Source organism: Lygodium microphyllum, chromosome 6 (assembly GCF_053477565.2).
Source record: "Lygodium microphyllum isolate KBCC chromosome 6, Lygodium_microphyllum_v1.1.10, whole genome shotgun sequence".
In the NCBI taxonomy this organism is placed as follows: domain Eukaryota; kingdom Viridiplantae; phylum Streptophyta; class Polypodiopsida; order Schizaeales; family Lygodiaceae; genus Lygodium; species Lygodium microphyllum.
In genome coordinates this window covers 69,650,385-69,667,768 of record NC_141140.1, presented here as the reverse complement: position 1 = coordinate 69,667,768, position 17,384 = coordinate 69,650,385, and the positions used below count along the sequence as shown (strand labels likewise).

Below are 17,384 nucleotides of genomic sequence, written 5' to 3'. Positions count from 1 at the left end.
CGAAGAAGAATCATTTTCCTATAACTTTTACAGACCAACTGTTAGACACAGTGGCAGGCCATGAGCTCTATTCCCTCTTGGATGGATCCAGCGGATATAACTAAGTCCAAATCGCAGAAGAGGACCAATCCAAAACAACCTTCACCACAGAATGAGGGACCTATGCCTAGAGTAATGCCATTTGGGCTCTATAATGCTCCTGCCACCTTCCAATGAGAGATGATGGCTGCCTTCTAGAATCATCTTCATGATTTCCTACCACCTTCCAATGAGAGATGATGGCTACCTTCTAGAATCATCTTCATGATTTCATTAAGGTGTATCTTAATGACTTCTGTGTCTATAGTTTAATCCATGAGCATTGGGGATATCTAGAGCAATGTTTTGACAGATGCTGAGTATGGGATTTCTCTCAACCCCGACAAATGTGTCTTTGGTATCTCATTAGGAGTTATTTTGGGCCATATAGTCTCTGCACAAGGGATTGCAATAGACCCGACGAAGATTGAAAAGATTGCCGCCTTGACAACACCAACAAACCTCAAGCAATTGAGAGGATTTATTGGCCATGTGGGTTACTACAGAAGATTTATTGCACATTTTGCAACCAAGGCAATCCCTCTGCACAAGCTCCTAAGGAAATATGTAGATTTTCTTTGGACTAATGACTATGAAGAAGCCTTTAATACCCTAAAACAGTGCCTTATCAAAGCACCTATCTTACAGCCTCCTGACTGGACGAAGGAGTTTCATGTGCACACAAATGCATCAATTGAAGGGCTAGGTTCTCTCCTATATCAAAAGGACCCCTCTAAATTAGATCAACCAATATATTATGCAAGCCAAAAGGTCACTGATAGGGAATGGAACTATACATTGACAGAGCTTGAGTGCTTGGCAATGGTGTTTGCACTAGAGAAGTTTTGACACTATCTACTGTCCACGCATTTCAAGTTCTACGTGGATCATGAAGCCCTATCCTTTCTGATGAACAAAGTAGATGTTAAAGGACGGCTAATGAGATGTTGCTCCTGTTCCAGGAGTTTGATTTTGAAGTGGTCACTAGGCCTGGCCGTTCCCATGTCCTAGCTGATCATCTATCACAGATCCCTCAAACTGCAGAAGAGGAATAAGATAATCCAGACCTTCCTGATGCTTCCTTGTTTCTATTTGAAACAGTGACTCCCTGGTATGCAGACACAGCCAAGTTCCTGGCAACTCAACAATATCCTCCTAGCATCTCAAGCCGTGAGAAGAAGCTTCTGTTAGAATCAACCCCCTACACTTTGCTAAGCGGTGCACTGTACAAGAGAGGCAAAGATGAAGGGCTGCAAAGATGTGTTGTAGGGGATGAAATCGGCATAGTATTGAAAGCATGCCATGACGAACCATGTGGTGGACACTTCGCAGGAGAAGCGACCACCAAGAAGGCTCTATTAGCAGGATACTGGTGGTCAACCCTCCACAAGGATGCATATGACTACTGTAAGCTATGTGATGCTTGTCAGCGAATGGGGAAACCCACCAAAACAAGTGCCATGCCACTACAACCTATTCTTCCCCTAAAGCCGTTCGAGAAGTGGGGGATTGATTTTGTGGGTCCCATTGATCCACCCACCAGACGGAAGCAGACGAGACAAATGTCCACATCTCATCAATGTCTAGAATGTGATAGGCCTTAATCTTCCATACGAAATAGTTGGAGATTTCCAACTTCTAAGCTTGGTGAAGGTTGATGGGAAGAATGGAAACATGCACTACCTATGCACGGAAAGAGAAACGAAGTTGAGACCTTGTGGCCACTAGTAGGTTGAGAAGAGGTCGTAGGAGAAGGTGCATCAAACTAGAAATCCATGCTGAGAATACTGAAAGTAATACCTCAATGTCATATAAACACTAGACACCTAAAGATGGAAGGGACTATCCATCAAAAGAACTTCAAGCTAATCTATCGAAGGGTATATCTACCTCAACTCGCACTGCCAAGAGTTGTTATTTATGCGAAAATTGCAACCTCCAACACACCTAAATATTGAAACCACACCATCAACTATCACCAATAGCTCTCCAACACCAAAATAGAGTAGAGGACAATAGTCAACAAGCTAGAACAGACTCCAACAAGTTGTAGAGGTCTAATAACATGTAAGCCCTATATCAAAGGCTAGAATCAATGTTGCTAGTTGAGACAAGGTATTGATACTACAACTGTACTCTATCAAAAATAAGTTGGTATGCAAGAAGATATATTCACACGAGTCTTAGGTAGCAAGCTCGCATGGAATATGTGAATTTGGTTTAAGTAGAGTGACAGTCTTTAAACTTGCGTTGCCTCAAAGACCAATATTCTAAGACCTCATTCTCCTAAAACATTGTTGGATTTATTTTATCTTACTACGTAGACAATTTTTTTATCAATTGACTAAAACCCTAACTAATCACGTAAAATGCCATCCAACTTATTATATCCACTATTATTAGGATAGGGTCATTGAAATCTCCATCCACCCCCTTTTACTATTGCATTTCATATGATTCATTCATAAACAATCAATCCTTGAAAAATAACTCGTTTTTATTAGGATTCAATTCCTTTATTGCATTCCTCATGGGATGCCAACATCCACAAAGTCACTCCATTACAATCTCCATAAGAGATTGGACTCCGCCAAAGTTGCTCCATCCCGTCTAAAATCCACGGTCTTCTATCCTTGTCCAAAAATTGGAAATTGGAAAGTTCTATAAGCCTATTGTATGCCACCAAGAGATTCATTTGCTCAATGCCCCTCTAAGCTCATTATATGATGATGAAACAGTAATATACTTGGCCCTTTTCAATACTAGGATCTCAACCCTAGATACCAAGCAATGCCCTTTTAGGTTTTCTCTCATTTTCTTTGGTATTCTCATTGAACCTAGGCCGATAAGTCCAACTAAAGAACTTCATTGATCTCACAAATCCAACTACCATATATCCAGTTGATTCTTCTTATTATAATCACAAGTGTAATCATAAAGTAATCATACTAACACAATGCACACAATTCTAAGAAATGCTAACAATAAGAATAAATTAATACATATCAACATTATGAAAAACCTAGGCTTGAAGCTTAACGATGGAAGATCAACTACTCCATGGCAGAGATGATCATGACCTCAACAGCTTCACTGTCATCTTTGTCTCGCATGGAATTTTTCTTCACCTCTCCCCTTCAGTTAGGTGCCATACTAGCTTGCAAATTTTGGGTAATGGATGAAATCAAAAGATGATTGATTGAGGAGGTATGAAGATGGTGTCCTCTACTTTTCTCTCTCTCCCTCTCCCCACACACCCCCCCCCCCCCACCCCCGAAAAAAATAAAAGCAAGCCACCCACACACCCCCCCCCCCCCCCCCCCCACCCCCGAAAAAAATAAAAGCAAGCCACCACTTTGAAAGATATGTGAGCGCAACAATAGTCCTCTTTATAAAGGATTGGGGTATTGTTAACCGGGCTATTTGGAGAGGGACTCGATGCGGCTTTTAGGCTAATGCCTTCACCCTCCTTATCTTGTTTATAATGCGTTCTCATACGATTAAGGTACCATGCATCGCCCCACCCATACGAATAGGCCAGCTTTGAGGTGTCCGTAGGGTTTGAACGCAAGACGTCACGAAATCTCCTCTTTACCTTCTCACGCGGCGTGCTTCCGTCGTCATCCTCCTTATCAACTCAAATCTCATGCTCGTGCTTTGCAGTTCGAAATCTCATGCTTTCGACAGCCTTTGCGTTCATGGGCAGATAGATCGAGTAAAGCTAAATTCGAGTCTAAGGTTTAGAACTTCCTTATGTGGGTTATGGCCCTCTCTCATGTGACCATAGAGACAAGAAATAGCGTGTATGTGAATGCAGGGAACAGAACCACTTACACAAAAAGATGAGACCATCAGCATGCTCCCCTCTCTCGCTTCCTACTGTGCCCCTCTAGTGGGACAAAAGTGGGATATGTGCAGCATCACTAGAGGACCACCAATGAGCCAGGAGTGATCCAAGATAAAGGCTGCCCTGTGATCCCGAGCTAAAATGCATAAGACCAACATTGCTACATCACATCTTCTCACATCACTGGTTAATGCACTCTCAAAAAATAACTGTATCATGTCTAATGGGATTATCCAGTCTGCATTACAGCATGATAGAATCAGAACATGTACTCGGTTGCAACTGCAAATGTGATTACAAACTCGCGAAATCGATCTATCAATTCAAGTGTTCACAGGTAAACCTTTTATGCTAGCTAGCATACTGAACACAACGCTGCAACAGGACTCTCACAGAAATGAATTTCAAACGTTCCAAATAGTTAAGCACACCTTAGGACAATCAACAACCAAACCACAAGCCCAACTTATTTGACATAAGATCACTGACAAAAAATGAACCGTCCTTCGCAGCTCATAAGGCAGATCATCACACACTGCTTATCTGCTTCTAATGATATCACTGATAACATCATGTTGGATACTTTGGCCTGTAGCAGATGTTGCTGTCAATGTCCCCAAAGGCTCTCTCAATGTGAAAACCATCTCCTTTGTCTTCCCAAAATAGACCTGGTTTCCCTCAGGAAAGTTGTTTTGATGTAAGAACATATTGGGCAGTTTTCAGCGCTATATAGCTAATGAACAAGGTCGAAACACCAAAAAGAATCAGGCTAGAAAACCAGCACTATCTGTGATAGTACCTGATCCAAACCATTCCTCAATTTGCTCTCCATGTCCTCAATCATCCTTCCCATGTTGCTCAAATGCCCTTCTGACACAGAAAAATCAGACTCCATCTGCCATTTGACACCACTGAATGAGGTAGCTTGAAAAACACACTACAGAAAGAAACACAGACAGCACCATTACACTACCCTCAGCCAGAGCGAAGGGTAATCATACCAGTAAAGCATATGACAACAGGTTCTCTCTCTCTCTCTCTCTCTCTCTCTCTCTCTCTCTCTCTCTCTCGTGCTATCAGTCAGGTTCATACATCCTCACACCAGCTGAGGATAGAAACTAGTCAGTACAGAGCTGTCCCCCTTGCCTGAGGACCGGATCAGCCAGTTATGTGAGCTGGAAACAAAGATCGTGGAGCACTAAATGTTGCTGCCCAATATGCTGTGAGATCTGGAGACACTTCCATCGCCTCTTTCAGGATGGTTTCGGCCAATTTACCAAAGTGATGGACTTCTGAGATCATTATTGCCTTGGGCTCTTCCTCAATTCACCTACACAAACACTCTGACCACATTCTACAATGAGGGGGGGGAGATCATCAGAGAGACTGGTCAACGCACTCACCAACTTCTTTGGAGCAGTAGTAACCTTGGAAACCACAAATCCAGGAGCCTCTAGACCCACTCATTCACATTGAGGGATCACCATAGATAGAGCAGATGAACTATGTCGTTGAGGGGTCACCATAGATAGAGCAGAAAAACTATGTAGAGCACAATGCCTGTCACGAGGACGTGAAAATTTGATGCTTTGCTTATGTTTAATTGACATGTGATTAAAGGATTAATCAAATGTGCAATTAAAAGATGCACATGTGTTGCACATGTGAGGTGCAAGCTACTTTCTCACAGTTGAAAGCCGAAGGAAAACTGTGAAAAAGATGGGTGTCAAAAGCAAAAGTTGTAACAAGTTACACTTGTTAGATTCTAGGTGAATTTTGGTGTCAGTTTGCCCCTAGAACCATTAATTGGCCGTTAAGTGTCAGTGGTGACACTAGGGACTAGGCATTAATTAATGTATTAATGCTTGTCCAAGGGTCAATTAATGCATGGGACCACTTTGGGTTGCAAATGGCCTAGCCAATTAATTTTTGGATGGGCACGGTCAATTTTCTGGGCATGGATTAAGGGCTGAATTAATTTTCAGAATTAATTAATTATGAAATTTAATTAAATGGTTGGAAATTGCTGAAAATGGATTAAGAAAGCTGCCATTTGGCAAAACTTTCCCATGCAGTGGACCATTTTGGTGATGGAGATTGCATATTCTTGACCTTGGGAAGCTGACAATTGCTGCTGATGCACTTTCTCCTGAAGATCATAGTCTCTAATGCTCCTATTGTTAGCAGTGCATCCGTTTGGGGCTGGTACAGCAGGGCAGCAACTGATTTTGATTAGTTCTTCGAGACAAATCTCAAAATTTTCTCTCTTTACAACATTCTCTCATCTCCTTTAGCCTATGCTCAGCCATTCTCAACCATTTGGAGGAGATTTCAGCCATTTTTGATGGGCTAATCTAGAATTTCTGCAATAAACCCTAATTTACAGCAAAAATTAGGGTTTAGCAGCCACCTTGGGATCCGTGCCAATTGAAGATTATCAAGGGAATTCAAGAGCCAACCCATCCCAAATTGATTTGGTGCAGCATTTGGCCAGCCTAGGGTCAAATTGGAGAAGAAATCCTGGGTCAATTAAGGGGCAAATGACCCAAAAGGCTTGCTGGTCATTTATGACAGCAAGAGCAATTGGTTAGCAAGAGGAGATTGAAGAATCTCAAGTTGTACTCCTTTCAATTGAATGAAAGCTAAAGAAATACCGCAAGGGGCGCCAATTTTGGGGCCAACAAGGCGTCTACTGTCCAAGAATGTTATGGTAAAGTGTGTATTTCATTTTATGTGCATTTATTTATTGTTGTAATTAACTCTTAAATCAGGTTATCACCACCCATTCCAAGAAGAAAGGCTGGTTTCAATGCCCACGAGCTGCCAGACCAAGGACCAGTAGAGAACCCCTCAGAGGATCCAAGAATTTTGGTGGGGCACCATTACCACCCCAACGCTTCAGTTATGTCTATGCTGGACCAACTCATCCAAGACATCATGAGATGAGGCTCAAAGGCTTCTTTCAATAGAGTGTTTAGTTCCACACTTCTATCAGTCCTATCCTGGCTTTTGTATCGGGCCATTGTTTTTTCTTGGCCCCAGGATGTAGATAGGTACTTTTATTTTCCGGTCCATATTTTCATTCTCTACTCAAGACATTTAGATTCCTTGAGTTTTGAATGTATCAATACTTTTGTTTCATGGGCCATTTTAGCTTCTAGTAGACCTTTATACATGTTTGTTTATTTATTTATTTCTCTCTTTTGCCATATTGGTCATTGATCAATTGCGAAAACAAAGACACACACATGCATGCATACGCGCGTGCACACTCATCCAACCTACTAAACGAGGAACTCCCATGTGACCTCATACATCCAACCACCAGCCAGTATAGCTAGATCATACCATGACCCAATCTCAGAAACAAGAGGGATTGAGTGCAAAATTCAAGGAGTGCTTGATTAAATGGCAATGTATCCCAAGTCAGAACCCTATACCAAACTAGCCACATTCATCAACGGGATGCTTGGAGGAGGTGATGGAACTTGGTACGGTCTTCTACACAGCTTTTTCAGCAAGAGACAATATCAAACATGATGCTCCAATATAGATAGTAGGTGTGGGAGTGCTTTCCGCCCCTTGTGGCGGAGGTGATGGGACAAGCACTCCTTGAACACTTCACGGAGAAGGAACTATCTTAGGTGTTCCACACATTGGATGGGCAAAAGTGCCCTGAAGAGAATAGGCTGTCTAGAGCCTTCTTCACCACTTATTGGAGGTGGTGAAGAATCCCCTACACTAGGCTTTTCACGAGATCTTCAGCTCAAGTTAGATGTCGAGCATGCAAAGAAATACTCTGACACAGAAGCACAAATAACAATCATATGACAAAGAACAGACTAATAAAAGAACACAGGGTTAGGGTAACTCGGAGACAATGAACACAGAAAATAACTGAAGTGATATAACTGCTGAATATGCAATGCTCATGCAGCAAACACACTATGCAGTGAATGAATATTGAACCTCGAACTCCTGTATCTCAAGGATCAGGGCACGGATAATGAGCTGGAGAGAGTTGTACTCTGAACGGATCCCCAATCACTGCAAGGCAACCTCCAGATGTCAAACACCAGCAAACGCAGCAGTGAGAAGCTAGATCTAATGGAAACAGCAGTGAGGAGAGAGAAAGACTAAAAACGCAGGCAGGACAGCCTACACGAGAGAGAAAACTGCCAAACGCAAGCTGGACAGCCTGCAGAAGCTAGGCAACAGTTGGAGGAGAGAGAAAACTGCCAAATACATACTGTAGATGACGTGGAAGGCAATACGGCAGCAGGTCTGTGCAATAACAACAGTCACCTAGTTGGGATCAGCTCCAAACTGCAAGAAGAGGGCTGGAAATCAGGCGCCAATTGATGTAGACAACAATGGACAGCTTTGACTGGGATGTCATTCGCGAACGAGGTGTAGGCAACAAGCTGAAACGCCTGAAATCTACAAGTATTTATAGAAAGTTTGGGCCCTCCCAAGTGGATTTGTGCTTATGGAACACAGAAACTCTCTAGGATCGTGTTTCTTTTAAATAAACAAGGTTTCTTCATTAATTAAGCAAATTTTGGGACTATTTAAGTAAAGCTAATGCATTTTTAGCTCAAGACCAACAACGGTGCCACGAGAAATATCTTTTATCCCAAGGCATCCCACCCCAAAGCAGCCAAAGCATTGGGCAAAGGATGTGTGTCAACTGCCCAGTGGCCTACTAAGACTACACAAGTGATGGTTATCTTACCAAGGAAGCCTAAGTGATCACCCCAAATAGGACAGCCCTTCGATGCACACACCTATCGCTCTGTTGTAGAAAAACTTCTTTGGTTAATTCACACTAGGCCAAATTTAGCTTACTCAGTCAATATTTCACAGCACCTAGGATGTCACATTGGATTGCATGTCTTTATGTGTTGCATTATTTACGATGTGCTTATTCTTATGGCCTGACATATGGTTCCGGTTTACGTTTGCAAGGGTACACTGATTCTGATTGGGCAAGAGATCCCGACACCCGACGTTCTCATGGCGGCTACCTCTTTACCTTGGGCACGGCTCCCATTTCTTGGTCAAGCCATAAGCAAGAGACGGTGGCGACTTCCATGACCGAGACTGAGTATCGAGCTCTCTTCAATGATACAAGAATTCGAGATTCAGTATTCATTCACTGCATAGTGTGTTTGTTGCATGAGCATTGTATATTCAGCTGTTATATCACTTCAGTTATTTTCTGTATTCATTGTCACTGAGTTACCCTAACCCTAACTATGTTCTTTTATCAATCTGTGCTTTGTTGTACGATTGTTATTTGTGCTTCTATATCAAAGTATTTCTTTACATGGTATCAGAGCAAGGATAATAAGCTAGAGAGAGTGTCATACTCTGAACGGATCCCGAATCGCAGCAAGAAAGCCTCCGGATATCGAACACTAGCAAACACAGCAATGAGAAGCTGGATCTGATGCAAACATCAATGAGAGAGAGAGACTAAAAACACAAGCAGGACAGCCTTCAGGAGAGAAAAAACGGTCAAACACAAGCTGGACAGCCTGGCGACAGCCTCCAGAAGCCGAGCGACAACTGGAGGAGAGAGAAGATTGCCAAATGCAGGCTGCAGATGACGTGGCAGGTAGTACGACAACAGGTTTGTGTTGGAAAAGCAGTCGCCTGGCTGGAATCAGCTCCAAACTGCGAAAAGAGAGCTAGAAATCATGGGCCAACTAATGTAGATAGCAATGGACAGCTTCGGCTAAGATGTCCTCTGCGAACGGGATGTGGGTAGCAAGCTTAAACATTTGAAATCTGCAAAAATGAGATTATCGGCTGAATGGAGAGCAACATACGTATTTATAGAAAGTTTGGGCCCTCCCAAGTGGGTTTGTTATTATGGGACACAGAAACTCTCTAGGATCGCGTTTCTTTTAAATAAACAAGGTTTCTTCATTAATTAAGCAAGTTTTGGGATTGTTTAAGTAAAGCTAATGCATTTTTAGCTCAACAGAACAGCCTATAAGCACGACTAGTCAACCTCCTTTCCAAAGGGAGAGACTATTTTGAGGTCTTCCAATGGTGGCCGATCACCTTGTTGTCAATCACCTATAAGGCCCTAGCCAAGATGATTGGCAACAAGTGACGTGATGTGTCATGCACGAAGATCGAGACAATGGGTGTTCCTTAGTCGCAGAGAAACAAAGAGAGTGCGGGAGAGCAAAAGCAAAGAGTGAGCACGATTGTAGATACAATGACGAGTGTACCTTTAGGTTTTTTAGATAGATATATATATGTGTAAGTACAAGTGCTAAGGTTGTGTTCACACACGAGCACATTTAAAGGCACGAGAGCCTTTATTCCTAACAATCTCCCACCTATAAGTCTAGGTATGTACAAAGCTGAAATACATATATCTATCCAACTCCCATCATCTGTCGGCAATGAGCAAACCGCTCTGCTAAAAGACCCTTCGTGAGAAGGTCTGCAAGATTATCATCTGTATGTACTTTGACAAGCTCCATGCTCTTGTTGTCAAGTACATCTCTAATGAAGTGGTACTTCACCTGTATGTGCTTTGTCTTTGCATCAAAGACACGATTCTGTGCTAGCATGATAGCACTCTAAATATCACAATGAAGAACAGGTAACTCTATGATGCCAAGCTCTCCCACCAGGCATGAAAGCCATAAAGCCTCCTTGCATGCCACAATGGCAGCCACATACTTTGCCTCTGTAATAGACAATGCAAAACACTTTTGTGGCCTGGAGATCCAAGAGACTGCTTCTCCTGTGAAATTAAACACATACCCAGAGGTGGACTCCTTGCAATCCGCATGACCAACATAGTCTGCATTCATAAAGCCAACAACACATTCCTATGCATCTGCTTCCCAAAGCAAATGCACAACTCCTTTGTGCCTTTGAGATATCTCATAATACCTTTCACTGCATCCCAATGCTTCTTGCCAAGGGTTGCCATGTACCTGCTAACCACTCCCACTACAAAGGCAATGTCAGGACGTGTAGCAACCATAGCATACATCAAACTGTCAACAGCTGAGAAGCATATGGTATCTTAGCCATTTCAACCTCTTTATCATCAAATGTAGGGTTGTCCTCTACACTGAGTTTCACATATAGAGGCAATGGAACCCCAATTATTTCTCCCCCCCCCCCCCCCTTCATATTGAAACGTTGTAAAACCTTGAAGATATACTCCTGTTGAGGTAGATAGAGTAGGCCTTTTGATCTATCTCTGAGTATTCGTATACCAAGAATGTGATTTGCATCACCAAGATCCTTCATGTCAAAGCTGCCATAAAGACTTTGCTTCAATGAGTCCAAGCATGAGTATCCCTGCCAGCAATCAACATGTCATCTACATACAGAACCAAGATAATCAAGCTGCCATCTGCTACCTTCTTAGTGTACAAGCATGATCCACTTGACTTCTATGGAAACCTTGAGATTGCATGAATGTATCAAACTTATGATACCATTCTCTTAGTGCTTGTTTCAGGCCATACAAACTCCTTTTGAGTTTACATACCGTCTTTTCTTTTCCTTTTTCAACAAACCCTTCAGGCTGCTGCATATATATGTCTTCATGCAGATCACCATGTAAGAATGCAATCTTTACATCCATCTGTATGGGCTCCATATCTTCAGCTCCAACCAAGCCCAAAAGGGTTCTCAATATAGTCATTTTGACTATAGGAGAAAAGATCTCATCAAAGTCAATTCCATGTTTCCGCTTGTACCCCTTCGCAACCAATCTTGCTTTGTACTTTGGTAAGGAACCAGAAGTAACCTTCCATTTCTGACAACATGGCTTTATACCATTTCTTGTTGTCATGTTTATCCATTGCTTCCTTGAAACAAGATGGTTCACCACATTCTGTCAACTAGGAACAAATCTGTCAGGTTGTCTAGTAGCCCTAGACGATCTCCTAACCCAATGATCATTGTTTGCTGGTTGTTGAGCATTTTCAACTTGCTGTCCTGGCATTTCAACCTACAAATCAGCATTAGCAGCTTGTTGTCCTAGCTGTTCCTACACATGTAGTGGCTCATTATCATGGGCAATAGCTGGCTGATCATTTTTAGCATTATTTTCCGTATTTACAGATTCATTTACAGCAAGTATTTGCTGCTGTACAACGGGCACATTTTGCTGTCCAAAATGTATTTCTTCCCGGAATACAATCCTACAGACCTCCTCAATCTTTTCGGGCTGTTTATTCATGTGATCTTCCCAAAAGATAACATCATTGCTGCGTACTACTTTCCTTTTCTCAAGATCCCACAATCTATACCCCATTTCACCCTTGTTACCATATCCTAGGAAAATGCATTTACAGGACTTTGGCTGAAGTTTGCTAAGTTTTTCTTTACGAATCTACACAAAAGCCTCGCAGCCAAACACTTTCAGATGAGCATATGAAGGTGACTTGCCCAACCACGCTCCTTGGGGAACTCCACTCCCCCCCCCCCCCCCAAAGACCTGTTTGGTGACCGATTAATCATGTGTACGGCTGTCATAACAACCTCTGCCCAAAAACCATGGGGTAATGCAGCATGAGACAACATCGTACGGACCTTATCCTATATGGTCCAATTCATACGCTCTGCAACTCCATTTTGGGGTGGATTATGAGAGGCAATGAGCTCCCTATTTATCCCTTTGTTGTCACAAAATGCCTGAAAGGCCTTGGACACATATTCCCCACCATTGTCAAAGCGAAGACACTTGAGTGTCTTATCTGTCTGATTTTCAGCCAATGCCAAGAATTTTTTAAACTTGTCAAGCACTTCATCCTTGCTACGAATAGGATAAACCCATAGCTTTCGTGTAGCATCATCGACAAAGGTGACAATATATTACATTCCCCCTAAAGATAATCCTAGCATCTAATATACGTCCGAATGTATTAACTCTAGAGAGAAGAAGATTTCAACGAAAGAGACTTTTTATGAGACGTATGTGCATGTTTACCATAAATACAATGATCGCAATGCTCAAAATCAGCATAATGAAGACAAGGCAAGTAACCCAACCAAGAAAGAACTTTCATTCCTGTTTGGCTCATGTATCCCAACCGGCCATGCCACAAAGAAACGCTTGGCTGCTCGGTCACCATAACAATATGATCACTCACACTAGATACATGGAGAGAATATGAAGTATCACTTTTACAACCTTTGGCAATCACTCTAGATCCCTTACAAATCTTCCATTTTCCAACACCAAAGGTGGTATAAAAACCATAGTTGTCAGGTAGTACAAAATGTACGATACAGTACACTACGATAAAATACAGTACTAAATAGTACCTTAAGATTTTATATGGTGCGGTATGATATTAGTACGACAAAAAAAAAAAACTTGATTATTTTGGACTAAAGATAATATAATAGATATTTCAAGTCTAAATAGCAATGCTATTAGAGTATATAAGATGAGTACTTGAGGGTAACATGCCAAAACCTAATACAGAATGTGCAACATGCGCTACATCTACCTATAACTTATAACTACATAGATGGGAGTGAATACATCATACATGCATGATCATACAAATAAGAGAAGTGTGGGCTTCAGAGAGAGAAGGTTGAGAGAGATTGTTTGAATCTCAAGTAATCTAATCTCATGGGAGAATCATATTTTATATAAGGAGCATTTAGCTCATCCCAAAGTGTAGTTCGAATGGGAAAGATGCATCCATTAAGTTGGTACCTTATTGTTACATTTATTGTGTAACTTGTTGGGAAACAAGCGCGAGAGATGACCGTCTGTGGGCCTTGGGCACCCGTACGGGGTTAAGGGGAGCTTAGGAAGTAAGTGAGTTCAAATATAGTATAACTCATCTCGGTATGACGGCTGGCAGAGGAGTCACAATGTCGTTCTCGCTCTCCAACATCTTCCTAGGCGCGGTTGGGTGGTGAGAAAGACTTCTCGTGCTATGGGAAAAAAGTCGACAGAGATCAGAGAGTGTCGACACTAGGAAATAACCACGTAATACTAGTATCAGAGCCACGAAATCTGAAGCCGAGCCACGCTAACTACCACTTCAGCGACATCCTGTCCCGCTGCACTAAAAACGGGAAGCTTTAAAACCAGGACTCCCATGATCAAAGACAGGCGACATGGCTGGTGTTTAGGGGCCAAGCGACCCCGTAATCCGACTGGACCGGCGCTTGACTCTAAACAATCCGCAATTTGTCTGGGTCATCACTCAACTCCAAGTGACCCGTAATACGTCAGAGCCATCGTCCGACTTCACGCGACCTGTGACACATGGCCAGTGGTGTTTTTCCCTTTCGGCAATAAACCTTCTTCCACCTTCAGTGTGACAGGGCAGCCCATCTTTCCTGCTCAACTGCTCAACAAGAAAGCACGAAAACTCCACCTCTTCTTTTACGGCCCGTTTACTATCACACTGCCCAACAAAAATCAAGCGGACGAAATACGAGTATCTCATCCTTTGTTTCCAAATTTCTTACAATTTCTTTCCAATTCCAGTATATAGATGGAGGGGAAAGAGAGAGAGGGGGTAACGGAAGGCTCTAGTTCCGGGGACCACCCTATGGTGGATCCCCATGAAACTGAAATGCAAGAACACTAGGAAGACTTTTTTGCTATACGAGAACAATTTGATGATCTAACAGCTCGTGTGCAAGCGCAGGGGGTTCAAATGGAGTTGCTAACTCAAGCACTCACCGAAATAAAATCCCAATTAGCCTTATTACTAGAAAGGGATAAAGGTAAGGTGGAGACCTCAGATATTCCATCTTCATCGAAAAATCTAGATATAACTATGCGAGATCCTAGGGAACCCCATCAAAATTTGAGGGATAACCCAATGTTAAGAGATATGAAACCCCCTCAGTTTCATGGAGAGAAAAAAGACAGAAATAAAGATACTATCTTTAACTTCCTCCAAAAATGGAAAGATTTGCACAAATTAAAGAATACTCCACTACATCTTCAAGCACTGGAGGCTAGTTTAACCTTGGGGCCAAAGGCATATAAATAGTGGAGAACTTTAAAGGAGGCAAATAAAATACCTGAAACTTGGGCTCAATTTGAATCGGTCTTTTTAAAACAATTCCTTTCTGAAAATGAAATGTAATTGCGAAGATTGGAATTTGTCAGACAAAAGGGAAAACCTTTGCTGGCATATCTCGAGAAGTATCGTGAGATAATCCTCAAATTGAAAGAAATAGATGAATTTCAAAAGATAAGAGGATTCATAAGGAGACTAGATAAGGCCTGTAAAAAGGAAGTGAAAAGGAGTTCACCTAAGATGCTTGAACAGGCAATTAAATTTGCATTAATCAATGAAGATAATACGCGTCCAGGTGTACTCACTAGTCTCACTAATATGGAGCCCAAGACTAAGGAATTTGAAGCCTCAAAATTTGTAGGCAAATCCAAAAGAAAAATGCCATTCCTTAAGGGTAAGAAACAACCCTTTGAAAAGAAACAATATGTAAGGCCGAAGTTAAGTCAAGATGACTTTGATAAGGCCAAAAAAGAAAGGTTGTGTTTCAATTGCCTATCCCCTACCATGTTACTTGGAATTGCCCTCAAAGAAAGAAGGGGAAAGATAAAGGAAAGGATAAGGACAAGGGCAAGGGAAAAGAGAAACAAATCCATGTAGTGCAGACCCTGGAACTAAAGGGGCATGAAAAGTATAAATCTTTAGAAGTCTTGCACAAGGATGTACAACACAGGTGTTGTATGTCAACTTTTATGTGGCAGCCTACTTTCAGGCCACATGATTTAGTTAGAGTGCATGGATTGATAGCTAGAAAGAGGGTTAGAGTCATGATTGATGACTCTGCAACCCACAACTTCATAAATTATGCACTTGTCAAAAAGTTAAAACTTCCCCAACAAAAGAGTGAGCATCAATATGTTGTTCGTATGATTCAAGGTCACGATAATAAAATATGGAATACAATGGTATCCAATTTGGAAATCGAGATCCAAGGATATAAAGATAAGTTGATTTCCAAATTATGAATATGAAAAGAGCCAATATTGCTTTAGGAAGGGAGTGGCTATGGGGATTGGAACCATCCTTAAAGCGTAGTTATCATCATAATACACTGGAATTTGAAAGGGATGGTAAGACTTTTGTGATTCAAGGTGAACATGAAGTATCTGATAACCCTTTGATGTGTTCCCTTGAAGTTCAGAAGCTGATAAAGAAGAAAGCTTGTGAGATATATATGTTATGGTCCCTTCCTATATACGATACTTTTACTTTTTGTAATATAAAGCAACAATTTTCTTATGTTTGTGAGTTGAATGTAAATAATGAATTAAGTGGTTTGTTAGATGAATTTAAAGATGTGTTTCCTTCTGATTTACCAAGTGGCCTTCCACCAGATAGGGGTGATGTAAATCACCCAATTGATATAGATAGGGATACACACCTTGTTTCTAAACCACCTTATAGGCTAAGTGAAACACAACACCAAGAAGTCGAAAGACAAATTAAGGATTACCTTGATAAAGGGTTTATACAACCCAGCAATTCACCTTGGGCATCGCCAATTTTATTGGTAAAGAAAAAAGATGGTTCTATACGACTTTGTGTTGATTATAGAGCACTTAATAAGATAACGGTGAAGAATAAGTTTCCTACGCCCAAAATGGAAGATCTTTTTTATCAAATACAAGGGGCAAAATTCTTCACAAAGATTGACTTAAGATCAGGCTATCACCAAGTAAGAATTAAGGCCCAAGATGTTCCTAAGATAGCATTTCGTACTAGATATGGGCATTATGATTTTTTGGTGATGCCTTTTGACCTCACTAATGCACCAGCTACTTTTATGAAGCTGATGAATAGTGTGTTACGGCCCTATCTAGGACACTTTGTAGTAGTCTTCTTGGATAATATATTGATCTTTAGTAAATCAAAAAAAGAACATTTGAAACACTTACAGTTAGTATTCCAATTGTTAAGAACCCATTCCCTTTATGCGAAGAAAACTAAATGTGAATTCTTCGCACAAGAGGTTAAATATTTGGGGCATATTATCTAGAAAGAGAGAATCAAGATGGATCCAAAAAAAGTAAGGGCAATTATTGAATGGCCATCTCCAAGGAACCTGGAAGAGCTGCAAATCTTCCTAGGTTTATCTGGATTTTATCATAGATTCATTCGAGATTATGCCAAGATAGTTGTTCAAATGACGGACCAACTTAAAGGGAAAGGGAAGAGTTTTAATTGGGGAACATACCAAAATGAAAGTTTTCAAAAACTTAAGGTAACTATTGCTACAGCTCCAGTACTATTAATTGTGGATCCCAATAAACCATTCGTGGTTGAAGCTGATGCCAATGACAGGGCAGTAGGCGCGGTCTTATTCGAAGAGGGTCGACCAGTTGCTTTTGAAAGCAAGAAATTAAACCATACAAAACAGAATTATTCCGTTTATGAGAGGGAGTTGTATGCAATAG

General features: G+C 41.4%; 1 protein-coding gene across 2 annotated transcripts in view; it reads right to left on the bottom strand.

Moving 5' to 3' along the window:
• Positions 1-4,018: 4,018 nt before the first annotated feature.
• Positions 4,019-17,384, bottom strand: part of CPB (Subunits of heterodimeric actin filament capping protein Capz superfamily) — a 63,178-nt gene continuing 49,812 nt past the window's right edge. The window contains exons 7-8 of one of the 2 annotated variants that reach the window (XM_087679610.1): positions 4,725-4,862; positions 4,019-4,593 (exon numbers count right to left, since the gene is read on the bottom strand). In XM_087679610.1, coding sequence (XP_087535736.1) covers positions 4,465-4,593; positions 4,725-4,862 — 267 coding nt within the window. In that variant the 3' untranslated portion in view covers positions 4,019-4,464. The remainder of the gene's footprint in view (positions 4,594-4,724; positions 4,863-17,384) is intronic. The other variant, XM_087679611.1, reaches the window with a different exon arrangement.